Source organism: Chenopodium quinoa, unplaced genomic scaffold, assembly GCF_001683475.1.
Source record: "Chenopodium quinoa cultivar QQ74 unplaced genomic scaffold, ASM168347v1, whole genome shotgun sequence".
Lineage (NCBI taxonomy): Eukaryota > Viridiplantae > Streptophyta > Magnoliopsida > Caryophyllales > Amaranthaceae > Chenopodium > Chenopodium quinoa.
This window is the reverse complement of record NW_018744143.1, coordinates 1,857,327-1,875,865: the sequence shown is the minus strand read 5'-3', so window position 1 is coordinate 1,875,865 and position 18,539 is coordinate 1,857,327. Positions and strand designations below refer to the sequence as shown.

General features: G+C 31.1%; 2 protein-coding genes across 2 annotated transcripts; one reads left to right on the top strand and one right to left on the bottom strand.

Moving 5' to 3' along the window:
- Positions 1 to 10,159: 10,159 nt before the first annotated feature.
- On the top strand, positions 10,160 to 13,960 carry LOC110693230 (PAP-specific phosphatase HAL2-like). Its single transcript, XM_021870374.1, has 4 exons — positions 10,160 to 10,643; positions 11,937 to 12,606; positions 13,129 to 13,458; positions 13,892 to 13,960. Exons 1-3 carry the CDS (start codon positions 10,208 to 10,210, stop codon positions 13,430 to 13,432), a joined length of 1,410 nt encoding a protein of 469 aa, XP_021726066.1. The 5' UTR covers positions 10,160 to 10,207; the 3' UTR covers positions 13,433 to 13,458; positions 13,892 to 13,960.
- Positions 13,961 to 14,352: 392 nt separating this feature from the next.
- LOC110693231 (putative disease resistance protein At3g15700) lies at positions 14,353 to 17,475 on the bottom strand. The gene is made up of 2 exons (XM_021870375.1): positions 16,462 to 17,475; positions 14,353 to 15,693 (listed from the first exon to the last, which is right to left on the bottom strand). The coding sequence occupies exons 1-2, from the start codon at positions 16,472 to 16,474 to the stop codon at positions 14,525 to 14,527; spliced, it is 1,182 nt and encodes a 393-aa protein (XP_021726067.1). The 5' UTR covers positions 16,475 to 17,475; the 3' UTR covers positions 14,353 to 14,524.
- Between the last annotated feature and the right edge of the window lie 1,064 nt (positions 17,476 to 18,539).

Sequence of the window (18,539 nt, the reverse complement as noted above, 5' to 3'; positions counted from 1 at the left end):
TAGGAAAGTATAAAAGATAGAAATAAATAAAAAAATACATTATATCTTTTCCCAAAACAAATCTTGTTGGTATTTGGTAAGTTTAGTTTATTTCCTAACAAACCTTCCCTTAAACTCAACTTACTAAACGTCTAAACATCCACATGTACCAACGATCTTTTTCCTCTAGTTGTGCTTGTCATCCTAAGAAACCTCCCCTCAAACCCAACATGACTTCCAACTTGATCAACCCGCGATCGAATGCCTCCCCTTGAACTTGAACATCTTCTTCCATCCATGAAGTGATTTCCCTCGTTCATTTTTGGAGACTCCAACTAGTGATTTTATGCACCGGAAAAGTCACAAGAAAACCATCAACCAATCATTAGTTTTTTGAGGCCAAAACAATAAACCTTCCACCATGTAATTTTTTAAAGGACAAAACTATAAACCCTCCTACATGTAATTTTTTAAAGGACAAAACTACAAACCCTCCAACTTGTAATGTTTTTTATGGACAAAACTACAAAACCTCCAACTATGTCTTCACCCATTGTCTCGACCACAAATCTCGATACCTTTACCGTACTTTGCCATAACGAAAAAAATTCGTCTTCCCATTAAATAATTCTACTTTGTATTTATTCCCAAAATCCCCATGCATCAACCTAGCTCTTGATACCAATTTGTTATAACAGATGTTGGCAATGGAACAAATTAGGAACTCACCCTTTAACACAAAATAAAATAAATAGCAAAATCTAATCTAATAATAAAGTAGACATTTTTGGAGAGCATTCGACGCGCCACATAAGTAAAGTTATATTTTCGACCAATTAAAAATTAGATTTCTATTTTATTTTGGAATTAAAAAATTCGTTTGCCACCGAAACAAAAGTGACGAATGAGATTTAAAATTTTTTCCACGTAAGTAAAAACAACGAATTTTGATTTATTAGGATTTAATTTATTTAAAAAACTAAAAATTATCTTTTAAAATAATCATCTTTAGATATAGGATTTATATACCTACTATTATAAGATAAATTATGATAGTGTTTATGATAAGAAATAAAAATTATTCCTTAATTATAATTAAATTAAAATTTGTGATATTTATCATTATAAATTGACGCATCATATGACACCAACAAAATTTCGTATCAATACAAAACTAAACCAAGCAAATTTTGTGTCATTAATTTGGTGTCAGTTTTATTAGGTCATCAATGGCTGGGTAATTCTTAGCCTAATTTTTAAAACCCATGTTTAAATGTATATTTGTGATTATTGCTTAGATTGTGTTTATTTGGGATTAATGATTATATGTTTATGTTTTCTTTACTGAATTTTGTTTTTACATGCAGATCTAATTTAATCAAAGAATTATATTCGAGCAAAAATCTTTGGAATATCAAAGTACGAGTTTCTCGCCTGATGATCCTATTGGATGAGGAGGTATTATATCTTTATAAATCGTTTACATTTATTAAATCTTTTAATGAACTTTTTAGTTTTTATCAATTAATTTATGATTAAAACAATTTTTTTGTGATTTAGGTAGCTTAATTAAGTCATAAAATTAACTTAATTTTTTATTTTTAATTACAGGGTAATTACGTTCATGCCTCAATTAAATTAAACTTTGTTCTTCAATTTTGTTCAAAATTGATTGAAGGAAAAGTTTACTCAATTAGATACTTTTCAGTCGTTACAAATAAGAAGCAATATCGCACGCATTGTCAGCAACAACAAAATAATGATTTAATTTTCCAAAATTCTATTGTTTGGGTGATTGGGGACGATGAAAAAATTCCAATGCATAGATTTAATTTTGTATAATTACAATTTTTAGATTAATTTCACAATAATTATTCACTTTCTGGTAAATATTTTAATTTATTTTATAAAACTATAAAGATTAATTTTATATAAATTTTATTTTTGCTAACATGTTCTGTTTATCCACTTTTATTAGATGGAAGAGATATGGGTGTGAACAAAGTTGGTGATCCTATCGAAATTTTTTTTTTATACAAATTTTTTTACATCGAAATATTACAAATAATAACTATTATTTTTAATGTTCATATCAAAATATTTATTAGGGAAATAAATTACATAAAATTAATAAAAATTATCCTTAACAAAGAATAGCAAAGTAATAAAAAATATTATGAGTATGATCTAATTACAAAAATTATTTTTATGAGATTTTATGTATAAAAAACCGTAGGATATTAGGATTTAAATTATTAAAAAAATAAAATTTATCTTATGAAATTAATGGTTTTATCTAAATACTCGATTAATAAGATGTTTTTTGCATAAAAAAAATTTAAAACTTATAACGCAATAAAAAACTTTACCTTCTTTATACATTTTATGTCTAAGGAATTGAAAAGACAAATAATTTGTTAGAGATCAAGAGATCGCAAGAAATATACAAAATGATATATAGATTTGAGAGTTTAATTTCAAGTGTAAAAAGCAACGAATAATGATTTAGGATTTAAATTATTTGAAAAATAAAAAATTATTATCTTTTCACATTAAAAATTTTATCCTAATATGTAATCAATGAAATATCATATTTACAATTTTTTTTTTTTAAAGATATCATATTATTGTCATATAACTAACAACAACGAATAAAATACAAAACAACAATAAATTGAGTCTGATTATAAATTATATTAAAATAAATTATACTTTTGTAATTGGAAATATCATTTTAATTAAATTATTATTTGTTTTTGTTTTTTTTTTTTTTGTCTGAAATTATTATATTGTAAAATAAATCAAATAATTATAAAAAAAAAACTTAGAGTATATAGGAAAATATCTTTTCTTGAGATATATGTATGAAATTGTATCATTTTTATCAAGTTGATTTTATATTGTGGACGAGGTTGGTGACTATTTCGAAATAAAAGATATGGTAAAACAATGAATAGTGATTTAGGATTTAAATTATTAAAAATTTATCATTTCACATTAAAGAACTTATATAACGGAAAAAATATCATATTTAAAATTTATTTATATTTAATAAATTCATTATAAATTATAGTAATAAAAAAATATCAAACTTTTGTAATTTTGTCTGAAATTATTAGATACAATAAATCAAATAATTAAAAATCTTAGATGAAAAAACCGTGCATCTCGAACAAAATATTGGTTTATTAAGATTTAAATTATTATTATTATTTATAAATCAAATAATAAAAGAGACAAGTGTTTATGAGGAAATTTAGATTTCCTCCCCTCAAACAAAATATTGTTTTATTAAGTTTCTACAAAATAAGACAGTAACCCGTTTGATGATTTTCCTTCTCAATAAATCATCATTGATGAATCATCTTAATTTTCAAGTAAGCCTAACCCCTCTTATTTTACTTGTTCTCCAAGCTTAAATAATCCTACATTGATTATACATACCTAAAATCTATCTAGTTTCCTAATTACAACCCTCATCAAACTAGGAAAGCGTAAAAGATAGAAATAAATAAAAGATACATTATACCTTTTTCTTTTCCCAAAACAAATCTTGTTGGTATTTGGTAAGTTTAGTTTATTTCCTAACAAAATAAGACAATAATGTAATTGGATTTAATATTTTTTAATCATATTTTTATTTTCATTTGAATTTTCATATTGCATTCTTAATTCCTTATGAGATCAAAGTCCAATTCGAAATTTCAAATATTTCGATTACCATACATAATATTGTATGATCCATAAAGGGAAGACGACCTACAAAGGTTGACATACATTCTTGATCCTTTTTTAGAAAAAATCCTCCTTGGCGTGCTTGATATTACATTCTTTGACCTCCTTGGAAGAATCTTGATTGCTGCTGGTCTAAGCCTTGATCGGTCTCAATAACTTACTCTTTTGATCTCCGTAACAAAGAGGTAAACATGTTCAAGGGCTACTCTGTCTTAACCATTAACATTAACTCCCTTAGCCACCCCCATCAAGTGAGATTCGATCCCGTGACATGCATGCAAGGACCTAGGAGGATAACTCTCTTTTTTTTTTTTAGCAATCGGGACAAGAAAAACTCTTATTATTGATAATGTAACAAGGTAACTATATATAAAACTCTTTTAAGATGGATATTTCCCCTAAAGAATCACTTCCTAATGCCAAAAGATGATCAAAACAGGCTCAAATAAATGACATCATGGTTCAACATTACAACCAGCTGACCATGTCATAGCTTTATGTTGATTTGTGATAGGTCTATTACATTACATCTACAATTCGTTAATTGAATGGGATAAAAATCACGATTTTGCTAAAAAAAAAAATAACTGCACATATATTTATCATATTGGTAGGCGTGTCGCGTACCTATAAAAAATAACCTAACAGACCAATACTAATGTAGACTGGCAAGTAAGGGTCGGATCCCAAGAGACTAAGGTTCAGAAACAATTAATTAGACTCAAATCTTTACTAAGCAAAAATCAAGTATAATCGATAACTAAGGGTCTAAAATATAGGAAAAATTCGAAAATAAACTAATTAAGATGATTAAATCAAGCAATTAAAAACATCCAAGATCTAGCTTCACCACAACTATTATCGATGCAATTGTAATTCTACCCTTAACATACGATTTCAATCGAACGGGGAAAAGTAAACCCTAATAAATACCAAGGATCTCTCTTGAGTATCAATGGCTTCCCTAACATACAATCAATCCTATTCTCATGGTATCATGCATATTAGAGACATTAAACACATTACTCTCACTTCCCAATTATCAAACCCAACTACTCTCGTGTTGAGAATCAAACCCTAAATTGATTTACTCAAATCCGTTTATACCCAACTCTCGCTGTGATAAAAACAATGGAAACTACCCATAAAAGCATAAAAGCATCGAAACTAAACCAAATTACACCAAAACGGACTCAAATACTCAACTAAACTAACAAAACTAACTAAAAATAAGCCAAATAATATACACAAAACACGACATATCACATATGCTCTGAGGCTCTGAGCCTCTAAGTGCCTATTGTGAATTTACTGTAGATTAAAAAAAAAAAAGATTAATGGTTAAGCAGTTCAGTTTACTATATCTACTAGTCGATTCATGTTCACTTAATTAAGGTGTTAAAATGGTATCAAAGCCAAGGCCAAATTTGGTAACCTGTTATGCCTTCGGGACACAGACTTTTACAAGGAGAGGAGAATGTGCCTATGGCGCTCCCACATCGCAAGCTGAGGAGAACGAAAACTTTCTTATATGGGGATTGATGATTCATCAACTTAATGAAGACCTTTTGGATAGAATTTATGTCTTTCACCAAAACAAATCCTTGTGAGTTAGGACGAAAGAGGACATTATCTACTAGCTCGTGTTAACCTAGGATATTACATACAATTTCATTTCATATGATGGGGGAGCAATAGTCCAATACGGGTTTTTTTGAAAATTTTATTATTAACTAGATGGAAGCTCGTGCGATGCACGGTTTTTTCATCTAAGATTTTAATTATTTGATTTTTTGTATTTAATAATTTTAGACAAAATTACAAAAGTTTAATATTTTTTTTTACTATAATTTATAATGAATTTATTAAATATAAATAAATTGGAAATATGATATTTTTTCCGCTATATAAAATCTTTAATGTGAAATGATAAATTTTTAATAATTTAAATCCTAAATCATTATTCATTGTTTTACCATATCTTTTATTTCGATAGAATCACCAACCTCGTCCACAACCAACCTACTACATCAATGGATAAATTGAACCGTGAAATGTTAGCCAAACTGAAATTGATATAAATTAAATCTTTACATTTATATAAAATAAATCAATATATTTACCAATAAATGAAAAATTGTTGCGCTATAAAATCAAATCTATGTATTGGAATTTTTCCATCATCTCCAAAAATAACCAAAGCCATCCATATATTAAGTATACAACATCTAATCGTATGCCATTACATAAACAAATAATCATTAAGTATCCTTAATAAATACAATGTAACTAATAATTACAAATATAAATTTAAACATAAGATTTTAAAAATTACTCGGACATTGATGACCTAAAACTAACATAAAATTCGCTTGATGGGGTTTTGTATTGATACGAAATTTTATTTGTGTCGTATGATGTGTTAGATCTGCATGTAAAAAAACATTTAGTAAATAAAATATAAACATATAATCGTTGAGTATCTTAAATTAATACAATGTAAGTAATAATTAGAAATACTAATTTAAACATAGGATTTTAAAAAATTAAGCTAAAAATTATCCAGCCATTGATGACCAAAAATTAACACAAAATTACTAACACAAAATTCGCTTGATAGGGTTTTTTATTGATACGAAATTCTGTTTAGGTCGTATGATGTGTCAATTTATAATGGTAGGTATCACAAATTTTAATTTAATTATAATTAGCGAACAATTTGTATTTCTTATCATAAATACTATCAAAATTTATCTTATAATGATAGGTATCAAACTTTATTATAAGCGTTTATCATTTAAATATTTTTTAATATATTTTTTTGGATTTCTTATACTCGTAGTATTGAATTAATAAATTTATCTTTTCCTATATTTTTCCTTTATTTTTTTCATTAAAATAATTTAATTCGTGGATTATAATCTACGTGGCATTAAAATTTTAGATATATCAAATCCAACCTGTTACTTTTATCTAGGTGGTGACATAAATTTTTAACTCAAAAATAAAATACAAATCTTTCTTCTTATTGGTCGAAATAAGTATATTTCTTACGTGGCGCTCCGAACGCTCTTCAAAAATGCCTACTTTAACACACACACACACACACACACACACACACACATATATATATATATATATGTGTGTGTGTGTGTGTGTGTATATATATATATTAGATTATTAGTTTTTTTTTTTTTTTTTTTTTGGTGTTTAGAGAGCCACAAGGGCAGGTGATGAGAATCGATCCCAGGATCACCTGGAACCGGGAGGAGAGCTTTAACCACTTAAGCTATCCCTCACTCTCAATTATTAGGAAATTTGCCTATGGGTTTTTACCTTTTACTTGAAAGGATTTTTCCTATTTTTAGGCTTTAAGAGTTTTACTTATTGGAATATTTAGTTGTTTAATTTATTTATGGTAGGATAGATTTACTAGTTGATACAAATATGAGTATGAAATAAATTAGGATTAGGATTCTTAATATTCTATGTTATTTTAGGATATGATTATTAATTTGCTATCTTATGTTTGTATGGTTTTCACGCTATAAATATGGGTGCATATCAATAATGATTTTGAATATGAATGGATGAGAGATTTGTTTTGGAAATTAATCCTTTAACCATTGCTCGTTTGATTGTTAATAAAAAACACCACTTGTTGCGACTAGGAAGAGACCCTCTATTCTTGCGAGAATTAGAGTACTATCCTATTAATTTTCGTGTAATTCTTTAGTTCTTGCTAAAATTCGAAGATCTAATGTTATTATAGCTTGCGACCCTTGTGAGGTCTTGAGAGATCCACATCATAATGGTATCAGATTTTCAGGTTTTGTGGGTCCTTTTGGCACTTACGGGATTTTGGCGTGTTGGTTTCGTTATCATGTTTCAAGATTTGAGAAAATTCGAGGCGGATTTTTTTCGAAGAAGGGGAGTATGATGCGTGAGCAATAGTCCAATATGGGTTTTCTTAAAAATTCATGGAGTTTTTAGAAAGCTTACACTATCTTTTAGCTATTATTAATTATTAGGAATTTTGCCTATGGGTTTTTACCTTTTACTTGAAAGGACTTTTCCTATTTTTAGTCTTTAAGACTTTTTGTTACTAGAATATTTATTTGTTTAATTTATTTATGGTAGGATAGATTTAATAGTTGGTTACAAATATGGGTAAGAAACATATTAGGATTAGGATTCTTAATATTCTATCTTATTTTAGGATATGATTATTAATTTCCTATCTTATGTTTCACCATATAAATATGGGTGCATATCAATAATGATTTTGAATATGAGTGATAGAGAGATTTGTTTTGGGAATTACTCCTTTGAGCGTTGCTCGTTTGATTGTTAATCAAAAACATCACTTGTTGCGACTTGTAATCATCTTCTAGTTGCAACTAGGAAGAGACCCTCTATTCTTGCGAGAATTAGAGTATTATCCTTTTAATTTTTGTATAAATTCGAAGATCCAATGTTATTATAGCTTGCGAGCCTTAGAGATCCACGTCATCATAAACCAAGATAACACAACTACATAGTACATATCATTTTATGCTGGATGCTATCAAAAATTTTTGATATGAAATCCAAGGTGATTTTCATATCTTTAGTAATCAATAATTTAGAAAACTAATTAATTTGTATTTTATAACCGTCACTTTTTACATTAATGAAAAAATAAAATGTGAATAGCAATACTATTGGTTTCAAAAGATATTTTTATAAGAAAAAGTAATTCTAAAATATCAAACAACTTTTGGTCTATAAATAGCTTAATGTGTTTAATTTATAATCAATTCACATCCTTCTTCAAAACACTTTCACTCAACGCAACCATGTCTAAAGTTGAAATTATTGTGAGTGACCTTGTAAGAGAGATATGAATTGTCTAGTTAATATGGGCAAAAACTCTTATCATAATTAATCCCAAAAATGACAGAAAACAAAGGGAGAAAGCTCTTGAATTGGAGAAAATGTTTATGGAAAAACAAAAAGAAATGCACGAGGAGAAGCTTCTCAAGTTGAAAAAGGAACATCATCATCGAATTAATAAGAAGAAAAATTGTGGAATTCACATTCAAAAAAAGAAGAAAATATATTAAAAGCTTTTCTTTTGTAGAGTTGCAGGATATTACTGTCTTATGTGATGAGAAATTGAAGGAGTTTTGAGGAGTGCTTACCTAAACTAATCAAAACATATATTTAGGATTACTTGGCTTTGTTTCTAAGCATGTTAAGTTGTACTCCTTTCCTATGGGAAATGTATGAATAAAAATTTGATCTTTTATTTTCCGTTAAATGCCTTCTTTAGAATATGTTTAAAGTTTTAATTGGTTTTCTTTACTTCATCGTTTCTTAGTTACTTTACGTGTTCAATTAAAATTTAACACCCTCAGTTCTCACAGTAAATCCATTTACGTAGTATATATTGTCGCAACAAAGATTACATATAAAATTTTCAAAATAGTCTAATATTAACTTTATGGCAAAAAATTGAATCTTTCATATTGTAGGTTATAATTATTAATTGTAAAGTTACATGATATACATCTATTAACAATAAACATTTTTTTTTTTTACATTGATACTTGTACTCATGATCTCGTGTTAATTAAATTTAAGTTTTACCACTAGTCTAACAACACATTATATGTCAATTAAGTCATATTAAAAAGAGTTAATAATGAATTTTAAATATTTAATGTTCACTTATGCATGTATATATCTAATCACAATCATACATTGGGATATAAATATATGTTACTCCCTCCGTATTTAAATAAATAAAATGTTTCTCTTGCGAATATATGCCAATGCAAATCTTTGATTGATAATAACTTTAATTATCAATAAATAAATATTATAACAATTGAATGTTAATAAACTATTTATTGAGGCGATTCCAACAAGTACCCACAAGATTATATTTATTCTTATGTATAAATCACAAACATTAGTCTAGTCAATTAGATAAATAGTGAAAAAGACAAAGAGTTTATATCAATTTTGAACTTCAACCATCAATTTAAGTTTTTAATTGAGTTAAACCTCTAACATAATATAAGTGCGACATGGCATATAATTGGCCTTGTTTGGTAAAGAGTTTTTTGGAGAGCTTTTAGCTTATTATACCATATTAGAGGTTTGACTATTTATAAAAGCTAATTTGGGTGTTTAGTAAATAGCTTATTAAAAGAGCTTTTTGGGCTTAAAAAACTCTTTTACAAAAATCTCATTATAAAAGCTATTTGAAATGAACTCATTGAACAATTAGCTTTTTGGCTAAATACATTAAAACAACTAACAATTAACAGCTATTTACCAAACAATTTTGTAAAACTAGTTAGTCAAACCAGCTAACAACTACTGTAGTTATATCAATCAGCCATCAGCTAATTACCAAAAATAAACAATAACACCGGACATTGGCCAAAAGCTAATTAAAGAGTTAGGCCACTTTGCCACTCTCACAAACAAACGGAAGGTGTATATGAAACAATTCTTTTGGATTTTCAATAATACTGTACGAGTACAATTTACGAATCAAAAACCAACCAAAAAAAGAACAAAAACGCAAAAACTCTGTTACAAATTCCTTTCTTATGGAAGAGAGATTAATGGACCAGGAACATCCACCCTCTCCAAAACTCTAAAATCCCATCTATTTTATTTATTATTTATTATAAATATACCATGTAATTCTAATTTCCATCTCCCAATCTCCTCATTTTCTCTCTCCTCGATTTTGAATGAACCTGGACTAAAAATGGCGGAAGGTGAGTTTTTGTTTTCCAAGGAATTGGATGTTGCTGTTCGAGTTGTTCATTTGGCTTGCGCTTTATGCCAGAGAGTTCAGAATAGCTTGCTTTCCACTAATGCTTCCCAGGTCAATTCTAAAGATGATGATTCTCTTGTCACCGTTGCTGGTAATTCTCTTTACTTATTTATATTTATATTTTTTTGGTTTTTATGATTTGGGTTTCATGAATTTTGGCATGAGGTGTTTTGTTTGATGGGTATGCTTCAATTGTACGAATGTTTTCTGGGTTTTTTTTTTTTTTTTTTTTTTTTTGCATTGTTTTGGTTTTATGATTTTAATGGCAATGTGGGTTGATTATGAAATTTTGTATGATGCTGTTATGCTTTGATAATTTTTATTTTTGATAATTTGGGTGCCCTTTAATGGAGTGTTTGATTAAATAGTTTTGATTATGTTGCATTGCATTAGTATTGCTCATTTGATGATGGTGTTTAAATGGGGATGCCTTTAGATTGCTTTAATGGAGGGTTTGGTTACATTTTTCTTACTAATTTTGATAATCTTGCATTAGTATTGATTATTTGATAATGGTGTCTCAATGCGAATACCTTCAGATTGAATGTCTGTTATACATACACTTGGGTGTCTTAAGAAATGATAATGGTTTGAAGTGTTAATTAATTATACAAAGGTTTGAACTTTGAAGGCTGTTATTAATTTCTGACTTTCCATGGTAAAATTTTGCATGATTAGCCAATTAGTGAAATACAATCTGCCGAAGAAAGTGATGTAATGGAGTGTAAGACTCACAATTTTTTTTGAAGTATCTCTCTAGTGAGGCCTTTCAAAGAAGTCCTATCTATGTCTCTGGAGGTTACTTTCTTTCGAAAAGGACAGAATGGCAACTCATAAAATGACTGTGGGTAATGTTGTGTATGCCCTGTCGTGTAGTCGTGTCAAGTCGTGAATCAGAATTAGAACTTTTCTGGTTTAATTATAGCTTGGTAAAAAAAAAAAAAAATTATACACCCGAGTGCAAGGTGTACTTAAAGTTTTTATTTTTGGCTCATTATAAAATTTTAAAATGAGCAAAAAAAAAAAAAAAAAAAAATCAAATGAGGTGCACCCGGGTGTATATAAAAGGATTTGATAGCTTGGAAAGATGTTCTACCACTAGCTTATTTAAACACTAAATCATAGGAGTATTATTTTTTAGTTTTGAAGATTGTCTTACCTTTGCTTGAACAGCATTGGTGTTTCAATGTCAGTTTTTTTTGTTTGTTTGTTTGTTTTTTTTTTTTTCTTTTTTCTTTTTTTGCAATTAATTTTTAAGTTATTTTGGTTTTGTTAATTGATGGATAGCCTTTTCAATTGTGTATTCATTCAAATTTGACTTTATATTCGTGTTATGCTTTGTGCACATGAATTTGATGACAGATCGGCATTACTGCATGAACAGATTATAGTGTACAAGCTGTTGTTAGCCAGATACTGTCAGAATCTTTCGGAAGCCAAAATTTGTCCATTGTTGCTGAGGAAGATGCACAAACTCTCTCAAAGTCTGACTTATTGCAGGCAGTGGTGAATACAGTGAACGAAAGCTTCTCAGAAGCTCCTAGGTTTGGTCTTAAAGTCTCAAATATTCCTCTTTCCCCCAACCAAGTGCTTGAAGCCATTGGTCGATGTAACTCTTCTGGTGGTCCTAAAGGAAGACATTGGGTTTTGGACCCTGTTGATGGAACCCTGGGCTTTGTACGTGGCAATCAGTATGCGGTTGCCCTAGCGTTGATCGAGGAGGGAAGGGTAATACTTGGAGTCCTGGGGTGCCCCAACTACCCAGTGAAGAAGGGTCTAGTGAACCACCATCATCAACTCGCATCAGAAATGTCCTCTGCCTCTCCTGATATGTGGGAGAAGGGCTGTGTAATGTATGCAAAGAGAGGCACTGGTAAGGCATGGATGCAGCCATTAATTCATGGAGAATTGAAGCTTAAATCCTTTCAATCTGCGAGAAAAATTCAAGTTTCCTCCGTTAAGGATCCAGCTCTTGCAACATTTTGTGAACCAGTGGAAAAAGCCAATACCAGTCATTCTTTCACAGAAGGGGTAGCTCACTGTGCAGGACTTAGGTGGGTGTATTTGAATGTTTGTGTGTGTGTGTGTGACTACCAAAAGAATACTCTATTTTCACTGATGATGTTCTCATTGTTTAAGCCTTGAGGTGAAGTTAATCTCATATCAATCATGAAATGTGAAGTCATGAATATATTAAGACATCATTTGTCTAGATCACATGTCCATATATAATATGAAGTATGAAATTAGGCGTGTTCTCAACCTGCTCGCACATTTAACTTAGTATTTTAAGGATTGGTTTGTATTTTTCTTTTGTGTTATTTCGTTTGTCCTGTAATTATATGCACTTTTTTTTTCTCTGCTATATATGAGAATAATCTTCTTAAACTTGAATGCTTTGGTGGCAATTTTATCGATGCAGTTAAATAATACACTTGTAAATCTTAACTTGGTTCATACATGAAAGGCTTGTTACCTCCCTGATAACTCGTACTTTAATGTCATCATTGTTTATTCATTGAGTTCTACAGTTTGTATTTGAACCTTATGGCTTCAATTTATTAAATTGTTTCCAGGAAGAAGCCTTTGCGTGTATATAGTATGGTGAAGTATGCAGCCATAGCTAGGGGAGATGCAGAAATTTATATGAGGTTTGCTACGGCTGGCTATAAAGAGAAGATATGGGATCATGCTGCTGGTGTGCTTATTGTACAAGAGGCTGGTGGTGTGGTCACTGATGCAGGAGGACGCCCACTGGACTTTTCAAGGGGAGTGTATTTGGAAGGTCTTGATCGTGGAATAATTGCTTGTTCTGGAGCTGTATTACATGAGAAAATTATAGGTGCTGTTGATACTAGTTGGGAATGCTCTCTCCTGTGAATGTGGGAGTATCTGCATTGAAGAAGGTAATATGTCGTAGTTAAATCCTTCTTTCTTATTTCTTGCTATTGGTTCATCTTTTAGCCTCAGCAAGTGAGTTATGGCTATTTTTTCATATAAACAAAGATTTTATATTAGTGAGGCATTCATTTTACCATATGTTGGAGTGTTGAGAATCTGACAGTCCCTTACCTTTCATATTGTCCACTAGAATTACCAAACCTTGTGAGTGATTAAAAAAGGGGGAAACTACAATATTAATTCTTAACAATGCCTATGAGTTGGTAGTTTGGTCACTGTTGAGGCCGGAGACCAAGGCAATGGTGTAGATAGGCTTCGATTCCACTTCCTTTGCTTGATTATCACCTCCTAGAATTATGCATGCACATTTCAGCTCCTATAGTTTCTATTGTAATGGGTGTTAGCAGCTGAGACCATCTTTCAATGCCTTTCTTACAGCTGAACTGCATTTTTGAGGTTTCTGCCGCTGCTTCTTCCAGTGAACTCAGGAAGGATGCCCATGAAGAACCAGTAATAACTTCCTGCAAAGACAAAAAAAAAAAAACCTTCCTGCAAAGACCGCCCAAGCAACTAGTGCAGTTGCTTTTCCATTTTTTCGCTTCAAACAAGCGTCTAAATTTGTGGAACTGCTCGATATTTTTTCCTTGGTATCAAGTTGCACTTGTTGAATTTTGTTGGCTAAAAGAACAGATTTATCTACAGTTAATGCATTAATTCTCTTTGCAGTTGTTACCTGTTCTAAACCAATGTTCTATTTGAGGATGTATTGAGATGCATACATTGAATAAGAAAACACTAATTTTAAAAATGTTTGAGAAATTCCTTCACGACTATTATCTAGTTTGGATTTTTACAGCAACAGAACAAACATGGATAAAGAAGAGAACAAGAGATAGAGATGCTTAAAATAACTGCAACCTCGCCTCAATATTTCATAAAATTTCGGTCACAACTGCTCTTAAATTGAAATGAACGTTTATAACACCTACTTCAAAGAATCAGAGTATAGTGTTATTACTATCAACATAAGCATGAACTTTCTTTTCAACTTTACACACAAGTAACGTGTCGTCATTCATATGCTTTTAACATCTCATTTAGACAATTCTCCCAGGCATCAATGTCATCTTCTCCTCTTAGATTTGTTGCCTGTTCGACAATTTTGAGAGGCACACCCCTACATTGCTCAACAATTTTTTGGGCTACTTTTTCTATTGGAGGCTTAAGCTCGAATGCTTGTTGCACCTGATTAAATAGATCCAAGGCTTCATCATACGGAAGTGGATCGATTGTTATTATATTGTTCTGGCACCCAATTTTTCGACACACATCAGGAGATCGTGAAGTGATGATCATTTTTCCTGTTCCTGCACCAAGCGGAATCCCTACCTTATCTTCCGAGAGATATTTCTTCAAGCCATCTAATATCAGCACAAAGTTCCTTTGTCGCAATGCTCGATGCAAAAAAGCTGCCCTTTTTGGCAAGTCCTCTTCCTTCAAGTCAATTCCTAAATCTTTCGCTATAGCAGCCTGCAGATTATATTCATTTTGATCTTCAGGTACTGTAATGAAGTAAACATGTTCATAACATCCTAACAGCTGATTATGAATGTTTTTCATTACAGCAGTTTTTCCTATTCCTTTGATTCCATGCACCCCAATTTTAGTAACTCCATTTCGTAACCACGTAACAATTCTCCTTCTATTCTCATTTGCAGCCTTGCCCACCAGCAGTGTTTCCACGAATTCCACTCGTTCTCTAACAGGAGATAGTACCTCTTCAAATACTCCTAAACTGTAAATATCATCCACCTCTCGAATCAGTCTCTCAACAAGATTACCTAACCAAGCTCGATATAGGAACTTCCAGAAATAATTAGTTTCTCTCAACATATCTTGTAGCAATAACGTTTGTACATCATTGCATTTGGTTCCAGCAGAAGATATCCAATTATCAACTTCTCTTTTTCTCCGCCTTCCTGTCTGAAACTCTTTATCTTCAACCTGCTTTATCATATCATCTAGTCTTACATGTAACGAGTCCCTTCTTTCATGGAGTGTTTGCACGTTGGCGTTGAGATTGTTGTAGAAGTGGATCCACCATGGTAAACTGCCAATGAAGTCCAATGCATCCTTAAACGAACCAATCCCATCTGAGATCTTTTTCAAGTCCAAGCGTTCTGCTCTTAGCAAACAGACTACTGTAATTAACAGCAGCAGCGCTGTGTATACTGCATTAACTGCAAAAGAAAGGAATGTACTAAGAAATTCCCCAGTCCATGCTTTAGATCAGATTTCATAATCCCAAAATTAGAGAAATCCTCATGATTCATTTCATATAGTGGCATATAGAGAAATCCAAATACTATCTTAGGAGGTGTGACAACTATAAAAGTTACAAGCTTACAACTATCCCAGACATTTAATTTCGGATGGAGGGGTAAACTGAACAGTTGTACTGTTGTACATTTCTTATTTCTTGTGTTTAGACATAAAATATTCCAGAGTTGCAAATAATATGAAACGAAGTTAGTAATTGCACTTCCTTTTATTTTATTTTTATGGTTCATACCCGGAGTATTTCACAATCAGCTAAATCAATGTATTAACTTCCAAGAACCAGCATCTTGTAAACTAAAATCAAGATGGGTTTAGCCTCGGATATATTCCTGTAAGACTTAGATAATTTAATACTTTGTAGTCTGTACTACTATTATTCCTCGAAAACTTTACCAACTAAACTAGCTACATCAGCTAGCTCATAACATTTTGCTTTCCCTATAACTGTTGCAACAATCAATATTTGCTCTAGTTGCAAAAAATTTATTGCCTGTTACACCGTAACAGGCATAAATAGCAGAGAATTTAAATGGGAAACCAATTGAATCAAATCTCAAACTCCAGAAATATAAAAACGAACAAAATTAATAATACAGTAAATAACTAACAATTAATTAATATATATAAGAAATTAAAATGCAAAGAAAATAAAATGGTAAAGTACTTACGATATTCAATCATTGGAAACGATCAGTATCTTCCCAAGGGTTGATGAGGAAGAGAGAGAAAGAACAGAAGCAGAATATTTGAGTTTTGAGTTAAAAAAAGAAAAAAAGAAAAAAAAAAAAGTGGACTCTATTACTACTTTAGTAGAAGACATGAGCTTAAATTATTAACTTTGTTGGGAGAGTCAACCTTTAAAGTCTTCTGTCCCAACTTGCCTATGCAATTTACTGCTTCGTACATATTTCCTGGAAGTTACATCAACAATTTAACTTTAGGGAAATGGGTAGCTACTAGCTAGCGATTAAAGGTGACAATCTAGTCGTTTAGATAAGGTTGAGTTTTCGTGTTCTAGATACTTTAGCTCTGATCTTGTTCGGGTAATGAGTAATATAAATAGTTTTAGGTTGAAAAAATGGGTTACAGGTAGGGGTGAGCAAAATCGAATACCCGGTCAATTTTAATGAACCCGGAATCAAACCCAGTTATAACCGGGTCCGAGATTTTGGAACCAGCACTGGAACTGGTTGTAACCGGGTCCCGTAGTGGCGGAACTGATAGGAACTGGTTCCAAGACCGGATACCCAGTTCTTATTTCAATTATTTCCCAAAGTTAAAACTAAATTGCAATACAATTTTAACTACATAATTAATTTCTATAAACCTCAATATATTGATTTGTCACAATTCAGTAAACATTATCAATAAAAAAAAAAAAATCAATAAACGATTATAATTTCACTATGAAATAAAAAAAAAATCCCCAAATATATTCCATTGCTTCATTCTTTGCAATTCTCGAATTATGCAGCTCAAAATAAGAATAATCTCCTAAACTATTGAAAACCTTTACTTGTTAGAGAAATGAGAACAAGTTTTTTAGAGGAAAGAAGTACTGTGAAAGAGGAAAAGAAGGTTGGAGTGAGAATGAAGGTGGCGTAAGAATGAAAGGCTAAGAGTTTTAGGGTTTTGTTTGATAGTGGGTTGAGAGTTTTATAAGCAATTGGGCTTAGAAATTAAAATGGGTTGTAGATAACTCTTTAGTTTCTTAAAAACACAAACAATCCACATACTATGTATCATATCTAACCGGGTACCCAGTGGATACCGGTCCAAAATTTTAGAATTTCGAACTGGAACCGGTACAAACCGGGTTCTTATTTTTGGAATTGGTCCCAGTTGAACTGGTTCCGGGTCCGGACCCACCGGGTCTAAACCAATTCCAGTTCCGAAACTGAGTACCCATAATTTTTGCTCACCCCTAGTTACAGGTGGTAATTTATTGGGTTTGGAATGAGAAATTCACTTCAAGTCACTGATATAAATTAGTAAAATAACAGCATAAATTGATAATTTTTGTCAATCAACCAGGACACAATTTTTCAATTAATTGATCACGGTGGTTTTACATCTACAAAAACCACAATGCCGACGTGCAAGAACTTAAATATAAAAGGAATATATATGTTGTGGGGAAGACGGAATGATCTGATAAACCGAGTTGAACACGAAGAGTCTAAGACTGGAAGGCCTCGAAAGGAAGAAGTTGATGTTTGGTTAAACAATGCTGACCTTAAAATCACTGATTTGGATGAGTGGCTAGAACACATAAAGAGACAAACTACTCGTTATAAGTACTGGAAGTTTCTGTATCACGCGTGGTTAGGAAATCTTGTTGAGCTAAAGAATCAAACAGTAGAGGAGATTTTAAAGAGGTGCTGGTTCGTGTTAACAAAAAAGTGGAATATGCGACAACACCAATGGTTGGTAATGCTGGAAACTTACATATCAATACAATATTGGAATGGTTAGCGAGGGGATCCTCTCATATCGGGTTGTATGGTATCAAAGGAATAGGAAAAACTGCTGTTATGAAGCATTAGAGTTGTTTAAGCAAAAACTTAAACTTGCATCAGAGCTTGAGCCCCCAGTGCACGATGTAGCTAGGGAAATTGTTCGTCGCTGTTGGGGTGTGCCTGGCAAAATTGTTGATAAGGCAAGAGAACTGAGAGGAGTAGATTATGACATTAGGGTCTGGAAGGAAAATCTCAATGACATGTTAGAAGCTGTTCGTTGCAGGATA

Coding starts and splice junctions, on each gene's coding strand:
- LOC110693230 (XM_021870374.1), top strand. CDS start 10,208: ATGAAACAATTCTTTTGGATTTTCAATAATACTGTACGAGTACAATTT. Junction 10,644..11,936: donor TTCTCTTGTCACCGTTGCTG/GTAATTCTCTTT, acceptor CTGCATGAACAG/ATTATAGTGTACAAGCTGTT. Junction 12,607..13,128: donor GCTCACTGTGCAGGACTTAG/GTGGGTGTATTT, acceptor AATTGTTTCCAG/GAAGAAGCCTTTGCGTGTAT.